At 39.1% G+C, this 17,654-nt stretch overlaps 1 protein-coding gene across 1 annotated transcript in view; it reads right to left on the minus strand.

Annotated features, from left to right (window-relative positions):
- Positions 1–354: 354 nt before the first annotated feature.
- Positions 355–17,654, minus strand: part of ARSK (arylsulfatase family member K) — a 1,632,787-nt gene continuing 1,615,487 nt past the window's right edge. Inside the window, exon 8 of the mRNA XM_044064131.1 lies at positions 355–3,495. Coding sequence (XP_043920066.1) covers positions 3,221–3,495 — 275 coding nt within the window. The 3' untranslated portion in view covers positions 355–3,220. The remainder of the gene's footprint in view (positions 3,496–17,654) is intronic.

The following is a 17,654-nucleotide window of genomic DNA, read 5'->3' on the forward strand; positions in this document are numbered from 1 at the left end:
TGGTCTCACTACCCTCTTGTAGACCTTCCATTTCACTCTTACAGGTACTCGTCTGTCACAAATCACTCTTGACACTCTTCTCCACCCACTCCATCCTGCCTGTACTCTCTTCTTCACCTCTCTTCCACACTCACCGTTACTCTGAACTATTGATCCCAAGTATTTAAACTCATCCACCTTTGCCAACTCTACTCCTTGCATCCTCACCATTCCTCTATCTTCCCTCTCATTCACACACATATATTCTGTCTTAGTCCTGCTGACCTTCATTCCTCTTCTCTCTAGAGCACATCTCCATCTCTCCAGGGTCTCCTCCACCTGTTCCCTACTCTCACTACAAATCACAATGTCATCTGCAAACATCATAGTCCACAGGGACTCCTGTCTGATCTTGTCTGTCAACCTATCCATCACCATTGAACATGTCATACCTCTTAGAAAGGTTGCTCATAAGGGATGATTGTTGCAGTGAGAAAAACATTTTCTAAAGCCAGCAATATAGGAGGAATGGTGTGGCTTTAGTTTTCTGTACCTTCAACAAATCATAATACATTTTTTTTGCTATAGATGTTTCCTTCTGACCCCACTGAAACACGTCATGCATGTTAAGTAAAATGTCAAAGAAAGAAATTTCTTCAACAAAGAATTCTGAAGCAGTACTATGCCCCTCCCCATATACTGGCCACTTTTCTGACTGAAAAATGATGTTAGAATGAGAAGGAACTTTTTTCTTTTTCTCCTAGTAGGTTGAAAAGATGAGGAAAAAGCAATAATCAATTCTTTGGCAAACCCCAGTTAATCTGCCCCATCCTCAGAAATAGAAACTGGTGACTGGGAGTTTTTCTTACTAAGCACATTCTCCCTTAACAATGTCTGGTTCTTAGGCACACTGGTCCCAGCATACAAAATCCCCTTCTCTGCCAAGTAAAGACCCTTTCACCTGCTCATACCCCAGACAACAACAAAAGTATCTCTCCCCTGCCTGCTAAAGGCATTCCTACAGATGCAGGGGATGTGGTTGACCCCTTGTCTTTATTGGCCTGGACGGTTATACCAACAGAACCGAGGAAACAAGATGGGTGGCCTGAGGAACAACTATCGGCCTCAGCAGAGCCACCCACCCACAGCTAAGGCAAGCTAGTAGTCGAACTAACCCTCAAAGACTCTCTAAAAAGTTTTTTTCCTTTTTGCATGGTGAAGCATTAAGAACCATGGAGACTAATTGCTGCCCCACTGATAATCTGGGAAAGAGGTCTGAATAGTGGGAAATGAATGCCAGATGAGTCAGTATGAAGAAAAGCAGAGAAAAAGTAGTTCCAAGGTAGATAAACCACTAAAAGTCTCACACAAGCACAATATTATGTCCCAATACACAAAACTTAAATAAAAATGATATTTTTGTCAAAAAAATGTTTTCCTCATAAAATATTTACACAAGCATCAACATAACAGCTCCATTGCTCCAGTGCTAAAGCAGCCCAAGTCACTTTGTTCCTTAGTAAAAGTAATAATTTTGACAAGAAAGGTTAATTTTTAGTCAGAAGATTAATAAAATAGGAAGGCTTTCCATAATGGAGACTTATCTGCCCAGCTGTAGAAAGATTGCTAATTATCTGAGAGAACATTGTAGCCTGCCAATGAAGCACTCACTTCAGCAGCAAAAAAATGCACAGAAGGAATTTGGCACCCCATCTGTCTTTTATAGGAACTGCCTTAAGTACTCCAAGGCAGTTGAAGCACATAGATGATACCCAAAGCTTTGAAAAGCTTGCCAGTGGAGGAGAGAGGTAATAGCTAAATAGCTTAGGCTACTGCAATGGTAAGCCATTCAGGAATATCTGTGCAATACCTCGTCTGTGTTATGTGGCACATGAGCTATATATTTTATCACTCTATATGACTGCATTAATTTGACTTTGTTTTGCTTTTTGGTAGAGTTAAGACTATATATTCTTAGTGTGAAAGCTGAGTAGGGAAGTCTATATGACACGACTTTATTAGGTCTACATCAATTACTGCAGTTTTTACTTTAGCCTAAAACCTGATATATTATTGACTCTGTTAGAATAACATCATGTTCTTAGTGCAACTCTTTACTTAATTGGTTTCATCTATGAATTTGCAGTTTCTATTTTAGGCCCTTCAGAAGTGCCTGTTCTGTTGCTGTCTCCCACTGCAGGTGTAAGACTTTGTAATGATGGGGCATGTGCAAGACATATTCGTTCCACTTATTCTTAGAAGAGTACAAAAAAGGAAATCAGCTTGCCTATCAATAGCATTACGTTAAATCAGAAGAAAGATAAAACAGAAGAGAGAGCTAACATGACCAAAGTAATAAAACTTGACTTCAATACACAATAAGCACTTTCATGCCTAACAGGCACTTTTAAGACCCTTGGAAATCTAGGATGAATGGATGAACCAGAAGACAAAGTTCTATATTGAGGTCAAGGTTTGTCAGCTGCTGGCAAACTGGGCACATTTTGGTTTCATCCAAAAAAGATGACCAAAGGAAAAAATGGGCAAAGTCAACTTCCCATATTTTATATGGAAGGGGCTGTGCCAACTCTACTCTTACTTAAGACTCTAGGGTGTTCTGTCTTGGAGGAAAGGGGGAAACCCTCTTTTAAGTGTTTTGCCGTCTACTGTTTTTTTTTTTACTATTATCACAGTTCTACAGATTTATTGGCTAACTGCTCCCCTTTTGGCAACTCCACTGTTAACAATGTGTAACTTTACTTAATGCAGTTGGTGTTCACAATGCAAGTTTTAATATAATAAAAGAGTCCCACAAGGCACAGCTGCACAAGACAGTTTCTGAAGTGATTGATAGTACAGTTAATTTATTAAAGTGCTCATCTTTGGGTTTATCACAGAAAAGAACAACAAACCTAAACTAAAGGGGCGAGTGTGTGTGTGTGTGTGTGTGTGTGTGTGTGTGTGTGTGTGTGTGTGTGTGTGTGTGAGGGGGGCATCCATCACTCTCTCTCTCACTCTATGTCTGATATATTACCAATGTACACATATAAGACATACATTGGCCAAATAATACCATCCCAGGTAGTGATATGATGCGACTTCTAAATTACCTAACTTATGCATTAAATGCTTGAGTCTTCTCAAAGCACGCCGCATGCAAGTAATAAAGACATCTGTATACGCAGTGACTTACAATGACTTAAGATTTCACTTAAACCACATATCAATAGAATGTTCACGTTTAAGATTTTCCCTTAAGCCACATTTCAATATCATGTTCATATTTCTGTGGGTCATTCTGCCAGTCCCGATGCCATCTGAGGTTTGCTATAACAGTACTATAGTTCTGTCCTAAACTCTCTTTCCAACTAATAAACTGTTGCTTATTGTACTGATGTACAGATGTGGAGACAGCAGTATAATTTACTATCAAATGGAGTTTCTTGTCCATAGCATCTCTGATGTCTGGGAATGCTGCAGCCATATTCTTTAGCTCATCTGGATCAGAAGACAAGTCTGGAAACAAAATATGAATCTGTAAGCAAATGCTGCAAACAATAAAAAACACTTTGGGGTGAAATAAAACATTGTGATATTTTTCTTATCGTACAAGGTTTTTAGTGGATAATATTAATCATAAATACCTTCTGTGTTTCAGTCTATAAATACATCTCATTTGTTCTGTTTGACATGAGCAGCCTATGCAGATGTAACTTATACCATATAATTACATGAACAAGCAAATTAAAAAGCATCAGCCAAACAATTAAGAGAACGAATCAAAGGTTGATCACAAAGAAAAGGTAATTATCTTTTAAGTTAGGCACACATCTTCACAAGTGCAGGGGCAAAAGGCATTGTCTTTCAATTAATAACTTCAGTATTTGTAAAGTCTCATCTGTGCAATTACTAAATGCAGTATTTGTACAGCCTCTTCTGTTTATGAATAAATGAGAAGTCTGCAGACATCTATGCAGGTTATTTGACAGTTTTAATAACATCCTCCTACTTGTCTTCTCTTAAACAGCCTAGCATTCTGAAACTGATTTTTGGGTTCCCTATCAGAGATTTCTATGCTCCAACAGTAAGAGGCTAACACTGCTTGGTCAACACTTAGCAACATGGAATATAAGCATTCTGACAGTGTAGTTTTCCATTACTGCCTAGGCCATGAAAAGGATGCAACTACTATGCCTTGAAATAAATGAATATGTTTCAACTATGCGGCTACTGCCATGGCACTGTACATGCTTTAGAGTTATAGCTGAGCATATCAAGTTGGCAATGGGTAGTTTGTCAAAGATTCACTAATGGATGCGACAAGAGGAAGCCCTGAGAAAAATGCAACAGTAAACTTCTCTGCAAATTCTTTGTAAGAATGGTGCTTAGCTAATATCACAGTAGTCAACAGTTTTTGTTGTTGTCAGGCAACATAGCGAACTCTCTAGTTCACTCTAGAAGTTGTTTGGCACATGGCAACACCCCACAGTGTGAGCTGCAAAGGACACCACAACACCATACAGTTTCAACTATAGAAAGTAGCTATGCCTAATTTTGCTTGGGTGAGCACAAAAAAGCACCCCAGATCTGATTACTGCTGTAAGTCCAACAAGCTTTGTCATCCAAAATAAATCACAATCAAGTCTGCATTCTAGTGGCAGCAATTAAGACTGCTTTGTAGTATCAGGCCTACGGTTTCCAAAAATGTTGTTCTGGAGACAAGATATTTTGATGACTAAAGAGACATTTCCTCAATCCAAGTGTGACACTTCCTTTTTATTTTCAAATTTTCCATTTAGCAGTGGATATAGCCTGTAATGGGCCATGTAGCTTTTACTATCCTCAAGTAAAGTGTATCAAAAATTGCTCCTCTGGTAAAATTTTCTCAGACAAAGAGAGAAAACTGGTGCAAGAAAAGAGTACAAGTGAGACACATACAGTTGTATCTAGTCACAAACACAATACAGCACAATGAAAGACCCAGTAGCCAACTAATATTCAGTGATGCTAGAGTTTTCAATTGAGTATATATGTTACAGATCACTGCAGCTGCTTTGATTCTCAATTAACTATTCCAACAGAATGTGGAGAGCTAAAGTAAACGTGACATCTACAACACTCGGGTCTCTACTCTGGTCCTTGGCTGAGATGTCTTCTGTTTAGAGTCTGTGTGACTCCCATGTCCATGTACATTTTCCCTAGATGCACCATTTTTCTCCCATATCCCAAAGGCATGTCACAAGCAAATTGGCAACTCTCTAAATTGCCTATAGATGTATGTTTTTCCATCCTGTGATATTCTATCATCCTCTGCAGTATTTGTTTCTTTGCCTTGCATCCACTGAGAGCCGGGAATGGCTCTAACTTCTCTTCACTCTCCTGTGAACCTGAATTGGCCAACTGAAGATTAACTGAATAAATAAATGATTGTATAAATTACTGAATCAATAAATCAATGAAAGAAAAGAATCATGAAAATAAATCATTAAAATAATTATATGGAATACCGCTATATGTAACATGAACCATACTGTACTTATGAAACACAAGGACAGTTATGTAAAAAAAACATTAATTCAGAATGTTCCATATGTATCATTTTTCATTTATACAATTTCAGCTTTTAGTGCTTTCTTCTGAAATATAATTTTACACAGAACACCCAAACAGGTTGTGCTAAATCCCTCAACAACATAATTTGCAATTTGGGCTGCAAGCAGAGGAGCAAAGAAACAGATTCTGGTGGTAAACTTGGCCATATTAAAATGCTCATTTTTTCTTGCCTACTAGAAATGCTCTGACTCATGTAGAGAAACAGATTTTGATAGCAAACAATAATGATTTTGCCTTATTAGTGTGTTCATTTATTTGTCTTTCCTAGTAGAAAAGCTGTGAATCATACTACTGTAACCTCAACCTTCAGAAGAATTTCCTTGAGTGACGCCATCACTCTTTTGGGCCCTACTTCTTCAGGAAGGCAGTTACAGTCATGTACCACCTTTGTTATGAGAAAATACTTTTATCTTCCCTGATATATCTACTTTTTATTTTCAAATTACGCCTTTTGTTGCCATGCATCCTTTTTCTCAGTAAGACTGTAACCACGTAAGTTCCATGGATTCCCTTGAAGCACACAAATTTGTCAGATATATCTCCTTCTGCCTTCCATCTTCAGAACTATACATATTAAACTTTTTTTCTGTTTTTTTCTTGATGTGACTTGTGCTACATGTTATGCTCTATTCTGTTGTCATCCTATGAACTGCCTATATCCTGTGCCCTTGTGGAGATATGGTATGTAGAAATGCATGTCATACTCTAGTGAGGGCCTAACATTCCAAGTAAAACACAAAAGACAGTCTAAACAGGATTTCAAAATTACTACTTCAGTGACTGGTATAGAGACAAAGCCACAATTATACTCTGCCCTCATCAGACCAATAATTTAGTACAATGCTCCATTTTGCATGCATCTCACTAGACACCTGTAACAGCTGCAGAGACTACAGAAAGAAAATATAGGGTACACAAAACACGTCCTACAGACTTAGGAACACAGGTGGATAGTGGTCTCACTTTCGATAACCACATCGCCACAACAGTCAGGAAATCCTTCTATGTGGCACACCTCATCATTAAGGGCTTTTCATCCAGAAAAAAGGAGGTTATTGTTCCACTGTACTCATCCCTTATTAGACCCATTATAGAATACAATGCCCCATTTGGTATGTACCTCTCAAGACATCTGCAACAACTGGAAAGGCCTCAGAAATACCTCATTAAAAGAATCACAAGCCTAAAGCAGATGCCCTATGCTGACTGTCTCCACCTATACTCTGTCGCATATCGTCTACTCAGAGGCAATCTCTGCTTAACATACAAGGCCATGTCAAACCCAGAGCTGCTGGACATGCTACACTTAAAGAAATCCCAATCCCTCAGACACATGCTCCAGGGATCTAAACCTTGTCATCACAATGAACAAAACATGCTGGAGGGATAGGTTCCTGACCGAGAGACTCCTCAGACTCTGCAATAGACTGCTCATACATGTCAAGCACAGTGCCTCTTTGGCCCTCTTCAAAAGGAATCTTGACGATTGGATGGGAGATAGGAAATTCACCCCGGGGATCACGTCAGTCGCCCTGCTAGACAGGGGTCCAGGGAAGTAAATATTGTGGGAAGAAATAGCCAGGGAATTGTTATGGCTTGGCTTGTATAGGCTCTAGGGCTGATAGCCTAGCACCAACCTATGAACCTATGGAAAGACTGAATGTCCTGTGACTGTATTCTGTCTCCTACAGGCTACTAGGGGATGACCTGTGCCTGGCTTACAGGGCAGTCTCTGACCTGTCCCTGATGGAAATGCCACACATTCGTAAATCAAGCTACACTAGGGTCCCTTACTCCAGGGATCTTAACCTAGCCTCTGACATAAGCAAATCATGCTGGAGATAGATTCATCTCCTAAAGTTTACCCCTCCTCTGGAACAAGCTTCCCATTCACATGAAGCAGAGCCCCTACCTGACCCTCTTCAAGTGCAACCAAGATCAATGGATGGGTGACCATAAATTCACTACTGGGGTGGCGCCCATGTCTCTCATGAATGGAGGCAGTTGGCATTAACTACTATATACTCATACTTCTACAAACTTCACTCACCTAACTACTGACAACCGGGGCAACTCGGGATAAATATGGTGAGGCATGTAAGAACTCCTGTTAGCCTAGTAACCTCCTGTGAACGAATGAATACATGAACAAGCATTTTCACAACATTTAGAAGCAAAGTGAAACAAATGTTACTAAGAAAATTATGGATACTATAGGAAATCTGACCATGCATGCAGCAAACTATGTGGTGAGCAGTTTGACTGTAAACATTCATAATTTTCTGGCATTTAAGGTTATGTTTGAAACACGTATCATATGTAATCCATGATCTGATATTGCAGAGACTCAGAAGGACAAACAGCTAGTTCTCATGCCTATGATTTATGACCATTTTGAACACTAAACGACTACTAAACCCTTGTCCCGTCCCAGAGTACACTGCTCTACTTTGACGCAGATCACCATAATAATAACCAAAGTACCAAGGTAAATAGCAGGAAACTCCCTTACATACCGAAAGTTTTTGTTTGCTACCTTCAATTCTCACCATTTCAAATAGCTTCTGGTTTCTTAGTCAATGAGGGGACAGCTTTAGCTGCACAGACACTCTTGTTATAGATTTTTGTTTCTGAAATGTACTCAGAATTTTATAATTTCTTCATTACAACTGACACCTTCCAGAAAGTAATGTTGGATTGAATTATTATTTTTTAAAACTGTGTGCTCAAATGCAACTTTTTATATATCTTAAAATCAGAGAAGCTTTCTCAACTTGAGAATGAAACAAGTACACATTAGCAAGGCTGGGAAGGAGTACACAGATAACAAGGTATGCATATGGGAAGACATTTCTCATGCTTCACTCTTGATATTGTTTAGGTGACTCTCTGTCAGCAGACTTGTCTCCTACAAGTACAAGGTACCTAACTTCTTTTTAAGGTTAAATGATTACAAGAAACACCATCTATTTGCTAAGCTCTAATGAACTCTAACAAAGTCAAATTGCTCTTCTCAGCTAAATAGTAAAAAATATATGAAACTGTTGCAGTACTTTAAATTAACAGTATATTAAAATGAGCATTAGTAGACATAAAAGTAACATATCCATTTTAGTTCCTCCCTATGATGCTATAAAGCATTACAATCCCAGACTATTCTGAATCATGTCATTGTCAAACATATAAGCCCTGGGATGCTTTGGTTCAGGGATAATGACCATTGCATGTACACTTTTTTAATAAAGCACTTACTAACAAATTCTTAATAACAGAGTGGACAAGAGCTATGAAAAGTATGATTATTATAAAACTAATTATACTTTTCATCATGCTTCTACCAACATTTCCAAATATATTACCCAACCACCCAAACAAGGTCCAACCAGACTCAGGTTTAGTCATATTAATAGTCAATTGTTCCATAAAGTGAAGCACCTTTTCTTGTTCATCATGAAATTCTGAAACAAACGTATAACACCATTTTCTGATCAGATGGCAAACTCCACCCTTCAAACCTAGTACATAATCAAGAGCTATTTTTTGTTCTGCAAAGCTGTGGCTCAAACTTCAGTCAGTTCTCTATTTGCCATGTGAATGTGCTCTATGTTATTGGCCATTTCAGCTAATATAAAGGACAGCCGATTGACTTCATGCATAAGTTTGCAGTAGGTCATAATGCAGAGAAAAGAAAGCTACGGCTTGTTCAGCAGGATGTATGGCCCTCTTATTTCACAACCTTCCAGCAGGTATAGAAAAAGAATAAAAAATAGCCAGAATCATCTGTTCCATGTAACAGTCAGATCAGTTTCTGAGGAACCTGGGGTAAGCACGGTTTTCACAGATGTACTACTTCCAACATTCCCATGCCTTTCCCCCATTCATACATTTTCAGTTCAAGCTCCATCAATAAGGTCTCATTTCAGGTATCATTGCAGCTGCTGTTACCTACCTGCACACTTCCTTTCCTGCATCTTGTGGTGATGCAGCCAGTTGGTAATACATTTTCTTAGTCCAGTCTAGAAAGGTATGCCAGGTTTTGATTTTCCATGGCAATTTGCTTTTCTAAATAAGTTTGTTGCCTAGGGACAGGTAAGATTGGAATGCCCCCTTTTGCATCATGGGGAACAAATCCACACACCCAGCAAATGGAAACATTTAAGTCATTGGCATATTGGTGCAGCATTGGAAGAAACAGGTTTTCTCTCATGTTGACTAGAAGCAACAGAAGGAGTTGTGGTGCCATTTTCTGTACACTCAGAGAACATCAAGCAGGTTTTCTTGCAATGTGAAGCGTATACCCATTTCAATGTTCTGGCACACTTTACTGCAGTATGAGTAGTTAGGACAATGAGATGAGGTCCCTTCCACCATGGTTCCAAAGAAGATTTGCATTGGAATACCTTTATGCAGACCCAGTCATCTGATCTTAGATTATGACAAGGGATGGTGACTGGACATGGGAGAGCTTCCTTGACTCTTTTATAAAAAGTCTATAAAGTAGAAATGAGTTTTGAGCAACAGTCCAGCAAAGCTTCATCAGTACATACATAGTTTCTGACTTGTGGGGAAGGTAGCAATCTCATGGGGCGGTCCATAAGAATTTCACGTGGGCTTAGTTTACAAGTAGCATATACAGTTCCCCTCATACTCATTAAAGTCAGAGGCAAAGCATCTGGCCATTTCAGTCCTGTCTCATTTCAAATTTTGCTAATTCTGATATTTCAGAGTCTGGTTAGACCTTTCAACAAGACCAGATGAATGTGGATGGTGGGGACAATGTAACTGCAAAGAAATTTTAAACACTTTACAATTTTTCTGAGTAATTTCATCAGCAAAAATTGGTACCTCTGTCTGAATTAATAGTATGAGGTACCCCAAATTGGGGAATAAATTCCCTTAGCAATTTATTTACAACTCTTTCAGCATCACACTTAGTGCATGGATAAGATTCCACCCGTGCAGAAAAGACACAAATAATAACCAATATGTACTGGAATGTAACACATCACATCATTTGAACAAAGTTCAACTGGATGTTTACAAAGAGTCCCAAGGTGGAGGTAATACAGAAGACTTGGTCTTCACAAGGGGTGCATTTTTATGTGACAGACAAATTTCACAATTATTTAGAAAATGACTAACTAGATACTAAGAAAGGGGGCAAACCAATCCCGCTGAATAAGACTAACAAGTCCCTGCTTACCAATATGATTCAGTAAGTGGTACGTCCTTACCAACCAAGGTAGTATGGCTAAAGGTGCTACTATCCTGCCATTAGGATGTACCAATAATAAATGATTTTGTTTTTTAAAATCAACACTGCTCCACCTCTTTTTTCTCAGCCTCTGAAGCTTTATTCTACAAAGTAATCACATCATTAAAATTACAAAGATTGTCAGCTTTTGCAGATGTTTCTTACGTAACAAAAACAAAATTTCTAGTAACACTCAAACCAGCAGCCTGCTTGACTGCATAATCTGCTAGACAATTACCTTTTACAGTGACAGTGTCTCCTTCTATATGAACTTTCACTTTAAATGATGTTAAAGCCTTTGGTAACAACAAAGCATCTAATAAGACCTTTGCCAACTTTCCATTTTTTATCTCAGTGCCTGCTGATGTTAAAAGTCCTCTCTCGCCACAATTCTCCAAAGTCATAGGTTACCCCAACCCATAATGGCTATCACTGTAAATGTTAACAACTTTATCGTTAGCTAATTTATAGGCTTTTGTTAATGCAATCAATTCAGCAACTTGTGCAGATGTAACCCCTTGCCCTGACACAGTATGTTATTTTCATTATATATAGCTATGACTGCTACTAGAGTTCCATTTCTGTCTCTTCTACATGATCCGTCTTTGAACAGTTCCATTTCTGCACTGTCCACTGCAGTATCTTCCAAATCAAGTCTAGGAGAAAGCACATGGTTAATCACAATTATATAATCATGCAGTTTACCATCTCCTGTCATGGGCAGGAGGGATGCTGGGTTCAATACCTGGCTCTGCTCAACTGTGACTGAAGAGTTTGAAATTAGCAGCGGCTCATATTTTCTCAGCCTAGTGGCTGCGATATGCTGTGTTTTAGATTTTAATAACAGTATAGATACCGCACGGGGAACTGCAACTGTAAGTTTGTGTCCTAGAACCAGTGCTGCAAACTGTTCTACCATCAGTGCAGCTGCTAATACTGCCTGCAGGCAGCCCGGTAACCCTCTATCCAGTGGGTCTAACAATGAGCTTTAATATGCAATAGGCCTAAACCTTGAACTAGCACCCCTGCTGCATACCTTCCCTTTTTTATGACAGAACAAAGTGAAAGGTTTCTTATAATCTGGAAATCCTAAGGCTGGGACTGTTGCAAGGGCTTGTTTTAACAAACTAAAAGCATCGTCTTCCTTTTCATTCCAGGGCAATGTCTCTGGTGTGTCTTGTGTGAGTATGTCAGTTAAAGGTCTAGCAGTTTCTGCATAATTTGGCATCCAATGCTAACAGCATCCAGCCAAACCTACAAAAGCTTGTAGCTGCTTCTGAGTAACAGGGCAAGGTACCTTTGTAATAACTTCAATTTGTGAAGACATGAGATGTCTCTCTCAGTGTGAGATTAAGTGTCCTAAGTACTTTACTTTAGGTGACCATAAAGAACTTTTTCTTTTGATATTTTGTGTCCCTTCTTTGCTAATTCAGTCTGGAAATGTATAGTATCCTGCTGACAATGTGTTAGAGTGCTTGAAGCAAGGTAAATCATCTACATATTGCACCAATACAGGTTTGCATGGAAACCGGACTTCTTCAAAGTCTGACTTTAAAATTTGTGAAAAGATTGAGGGACTATCAACAAACTTCGTGGCAGTCATTGACATGTACATTGGATTCCCCATATGTAAAGGCAAATAAACACTGGTTATCTGGATGAATATGAATAGAAAAGAAAGCTGAACATTAATCTACTACAGAAAAGTAAGTAGCCTACGGTGCTATGCAACTTAATATAGTTGCTGGATTTGGCACCACTGGATATGAAGGGATGACAACCTGATTTACTGCTCTTGAGTCATGCACAAACCTTTATGTATCTCTGCCTGGCTTTTTAACTAGGAGAATAGTATTATTACATCAACTATATGTTTTTGCTATAATTCTCTGCTGGAGCAGAGATTCAATCACAGGTTTGATTCCCTCTTCTTCCTCAGGTTTTAAAGGATGCTGGGCTATACAAGGAAGTGCCTTTGAAGGATCTACATATATTTTCACAGGTATAGCAGATTTTAACAGATCCCTTCCTCATTGGAATATTTTGCCCACAAAATGTTAGGAACATACTGTAACAGTCTGCTGTCTGCACTTGAACATGACTTTTCTGTATTTTCTTCTGTAATACTAAGTACATTAATCACTTCTTCAGATTCAACTAGAGCATCGAAACACCATCTGCAGTACAAAAAATAGTACACCCTAATTTACAAAGCAGATCCCTGGTCATTTCTACAGTGTGGGGAAAAAAGGAAGCTGATTATCCTCCCTGCGGAGTACACTCCGTCAACCCCCATGGTACTCCTTCAACCCCCATGGTACTCCCCCAACCCCCATGGTACTCCCTCAACCCCCATGGTACTCCCTCAACCCCCATGGTACTCCCTCAACCCCCATGGTACTCCCTCAACCCTCATGCAGCATGCTCATTTGAAAAGGCTAGATACAAAGGAGCAGTTGGAATGGTATTACATGCTTTAGCTTTATTTTTAAGTTCTTTCACTTGTTGTAACAGTTTATTTGTATCTTTTAACCCTTTTACAGTGGATTCTTTGTGTCGATTAAAAGTTTCAATACACCGATCACTATAGCTATTGCACTGACCAGTTTTAATGCTATTACCTTTCTGTTCTAACTTAGTTCGTAGATGTAGTATTTTAGTTTTTACCAAAAGTGCCATTGTCAGGAAAGCATAAATCTAAACTTGGTTTAGTTAGTTTACATTATTTATTATAAAGTATTATGATAGTGGAATATGTCAAACTAGAGAGATTCAACTGTATGCTCAGATGCAAACTCTTTTTCTATCTTAAAATTAGAAAAAAAAGTTTAGTTCATACAAAGTTCAAAGCCCTCCCAACTTGAGATGAAAACAAAACAGGTTTCCAAGGCTGAAAGGAGTAAACAGATAAGGTATGCATACGGGAGGACGCTTCTCATGACTTATTCTTGACATGGTTAATGTGTTTCTCTTTCAGTAGACTTGTCTCCTACAAGTACAAAGTACCCAATTTCCTTTCAAGGTTAAATGATTACAAGAAACACTTACCATCTGTTTGCTAAGCTCTAATGAACTCTAACAAAGTGAAACCGTTCCTCTCAGCTAAATAGTAAAAATATATGAAACCATTGCAGTACTTTAAGCTAACAGTATATTAAAATGAGTATTAATAGACATAAAAATAACATAGCATTTTCAGGAATACGGCAACTGGTGCAGTTTTTAGAATAAAAACAGTGTTTTATTTAGATTTCACAGATGGATGAGCATTCTTGCAGTTAAATCTTAATGGTTTTACAGTGAACTCTGCCCTGGTTATAAGGGATTTGTGATGGAAAGGGACAGCATAGCCAGGTGTTTTAGTTGCTGAAGGTAAAATACACCTAATTTGAGTATGTCAAAATGGGGATGTGTTTTAATTGGTGGAGGTAAAACACACCTCATTTCAATATGACCAAATGTCCACCAAAGGGGTGGGGTATCCACAGTGATTAATCCTTCCCTATCCTCTTTCAGTACTTGAGTTATATAACAATATCAGTTAAACATATTCAAGATAAATCCAGTGACTCAGTCTGTTCTAGCAAGATAATTCCCTTTTCCTTGTTTAAACAGAACCATGTGTTAAATGCAAGTAGGGATGAGTACTCAGTCTCTAACTAGCAATCTCTTTAGGAAACCCACTCAAGTAAACATACTGCTACACAATAGTAGCATGATGCAACCTTAAATCACAAAAAAAATGTTGTGAAATCCCAGGGAATGAAGACTGTGAGAGTTTCAAATTAATTAAAATATTTTTCTACCAATTTAATGAACTTACAGTGGGATTTTTTTATCAGGGGTTATGGGAAAATGCTTCTCAACATCCTAGAGCCAATTAGAACTCTGAAGCAACAAAATGACCCAAGCATAAATGAGCCTCCAGGTAGCAATACTAGGAAGTTTCAACACAGATATACGAATGAAAAGGGAAAAAGAAGCATGGCTTTAACATTCACCACTGACTTAAAAGAAATCCATACAGTAATTACAGGCAACTAGATTATCATTTCTGAGAAGAAACAGCTGGAAAAATACTTGAAACTTGGCCCTCTTTTGTTTTTAGAAAAGCAAAGAATGTAACAGACTCTGTTAACAGTAAAGGCAAAACCATGGAAGAAAACAGCGGGACCTTCAAATGTGGACCACCTTACTGCACCCTTTGCTAATATCTGACTAGCTGTGACCATCTGTATTGCACCAACTTAAGCAAGACTTACTGGAGTCACAAGAGCTGCAATTGTAACATTAAATTTTTCATATACAGGGCCCAATGCGGGTCATGCAGAAGTTTCTATGTGGCAAAACTATTAACAAACTAAAGGTCAGAAAGGCCCACCATTTATCAGACATAAGACATTAAGTGCACAAAAATCCACTGGTGAAACACCACCTGGAAAACCCTGGGCATGAAAGATTCAGCTTTCATGTACTGGATAAACAAGAGATGTGGCTGCTTGAACTCAAAAGGAATGCCGTCTTAGAGAAGTTGGAGCTCCATTGAATCATTAAACGAAATGCCTGCAAACCACCTGGACTCAATACTTGCATTTCTATCAAAAATGTTTTAATACTAAGAAAGCTAAAAGGTTGAAAAAAAAAGATGGACATAGGTTCATAGGTTAGTACTAAGCTAACTGCCCTTGTGAGCAATTGTAAGCCTAGCCAATTATCCATTGTGAGACTCAAACCCTGCACCTTGTGCTTGTAAGGCAAACACCTTAACCATTAGGCCACCCTCCTGCACCCCTAATCTAAGCACTTATACTGTTATGTCGATTTCACATATAGATCTGAAAAAGCCATAAAGCAAAAACATTTTTAAAATGTTAGGGAATCATTGGTATCTCAAGCAGGACAGTTTGTTCAATTAAAGTAGTAACAAATGTTCACTTTAAACAAGGAAAAGGGAATTATCTTGCTTGAGCAGACTGAGTCACTGTTAGACTTACCTTGAATATGGTTAACTGATATGGCTATATGACAAGTACTGTACAAGGATAAGGGGGAATAAGCCATTGTGGATACGTTACCCCACTGGTGGACATTTGGTCATAATCAAATGAGGTGTGTTTGACCTCCATTAATTAAAGCCCATTGGTAGGCATTTGGGCATATTTAAATAAGGTGTGTTTGACCTCCATCAATTAAATCAGACACCCATTGTGGCATATTCAAATTTGATGTATTTTACCGTTGCCAATTAAAACACGTGTCTATTCTGACTCCTACCCTCACAAAGCCCTTATAACCAGGGCAGAGCTCAATTTAAAACCACTAAGATTTGACTGCAAGAATGATCATCCATCAGTGAACACTAAATAAAATAGTTTTTCCAAAAACTGCACCAGTTGCCTTATTCCTCCAGAGAGGAGGGGCAGATAAGCCATCTACTAGTGTCAGCTGTGGATCACATTTGCATCTAGCCCAATCAAAGTCTCACAGGTTCATAGGTAGGTACTAGGTTATCGGCCAAGGGCCTAAAAGTAAGCCTAGCCAACAAGGTTCCCTGGCGTATGTCACCCAAGAAAGTTAATTTCCTGTGCTCCTGTCAAGCAGAGCCAGAGGAGTGATCCCTGGGGTGTATTTCCTATTTCCCATCCACTCATCAAGATTTCTCTTGAAGAGTGCTAATGAGGAACTTTGCTTGACATAGATGGGTAGCTTGTTCCACAGTATAGGAAGTCTCTGGGTCAGGAATCTATCCCTCCAGCATGTCCTGTTTATGGTGGTGACATAGTTTAGGTCCCAAGAGTGTGTAGCTCGGAGGGATTGGGATTTTTTTTAGGTGTAGCATGTCCAACAGCTCTGGGTTTAACATAGCTTTATATGTTAGGCAGAGATCTCCTCGGAGAAGGCAACATGTTACAGGGTAAAGCTGGAGTTTTTTGAGATGGTCAGTGTAGGGCATCTGTTTGAGACCAGTAATCCTCTTTGTGAAGTACTTCTGTGGCCTTTCCAGCTGCTGCAGATGTCTTGTGAGGTACATTCCAAAAGGGGGCATTGTACTCTATAATGGGTCTAATGAGTGCCGAGTAGAGGGGAACAATGACCTCTTTTTTCCTAGATGAGAACCCTTTTGTGATGAGGTGTGCCACATAGAAGGATTTCCTGACTACTGTGGTGATGTGATTATCAAAAGAGAGACTACTGTCCACCTGGGTCCCAAGGTCTCTTATCACACATTCAGCATTAAATAGACTGCCGTTCATGTGGTAGTTCATGGGTACAGAGTTTTGGCACTGAGCTTGAGGCCATGCCTATGACACCAAGCATCTGTCTCAGTGAGGCCCTTCTGTAGGATGTCCACATCATTTGGGGACTTGACTATGGCTCCTAGTTTGTAGTCATCTGCAAACTTCATTAGCCAGAGGCCTTCTGTGTTAGCCTGTACTTCAGAGAAGTAGATACCAAACAGGAGAGGTCCCAGGACTGAACCCTGTGTTACTCCACTTGTCACTGGTTTGAATTCAGATTTAGAGTCTGCAAATTTTCAGATTTAGAGTCTGCAAATTTTACAGTGTGGGTTATGTCAGTGAGCCAGTTGGCAACCCATCTTGTGAAGTATGTATTTAGACCTAGTTTAGTGAGTTTAGCTATAATTCCAGAATGGGGGATGGTGTTGAAAGCCTTGGCGAGGTCAAGATAGGCTGTGTGAACCACCTTACCCTCATCTACGGCTTTGGTGACTGCCTCATCTACGGCTTTGGTGACTGCCTCAAAGAAGTCAATCAGGTTCAAAAGGCATGATCTGCCTTTCACAAAC

Source organism: Protopterus annectens, chromosome 2.part2, assembly GCF_019279795.1.
Source record: "Protopterus annectens isolate FY-2018-M chromosome 2.part2, PAN1.0, whole genome shotgun sequence".
Lineage (NCBI taxonomy): Eukaryota > Metazoa > Chordata > Ceratodontiformes > Protopteridae > Protopterus > Protopterus annectens.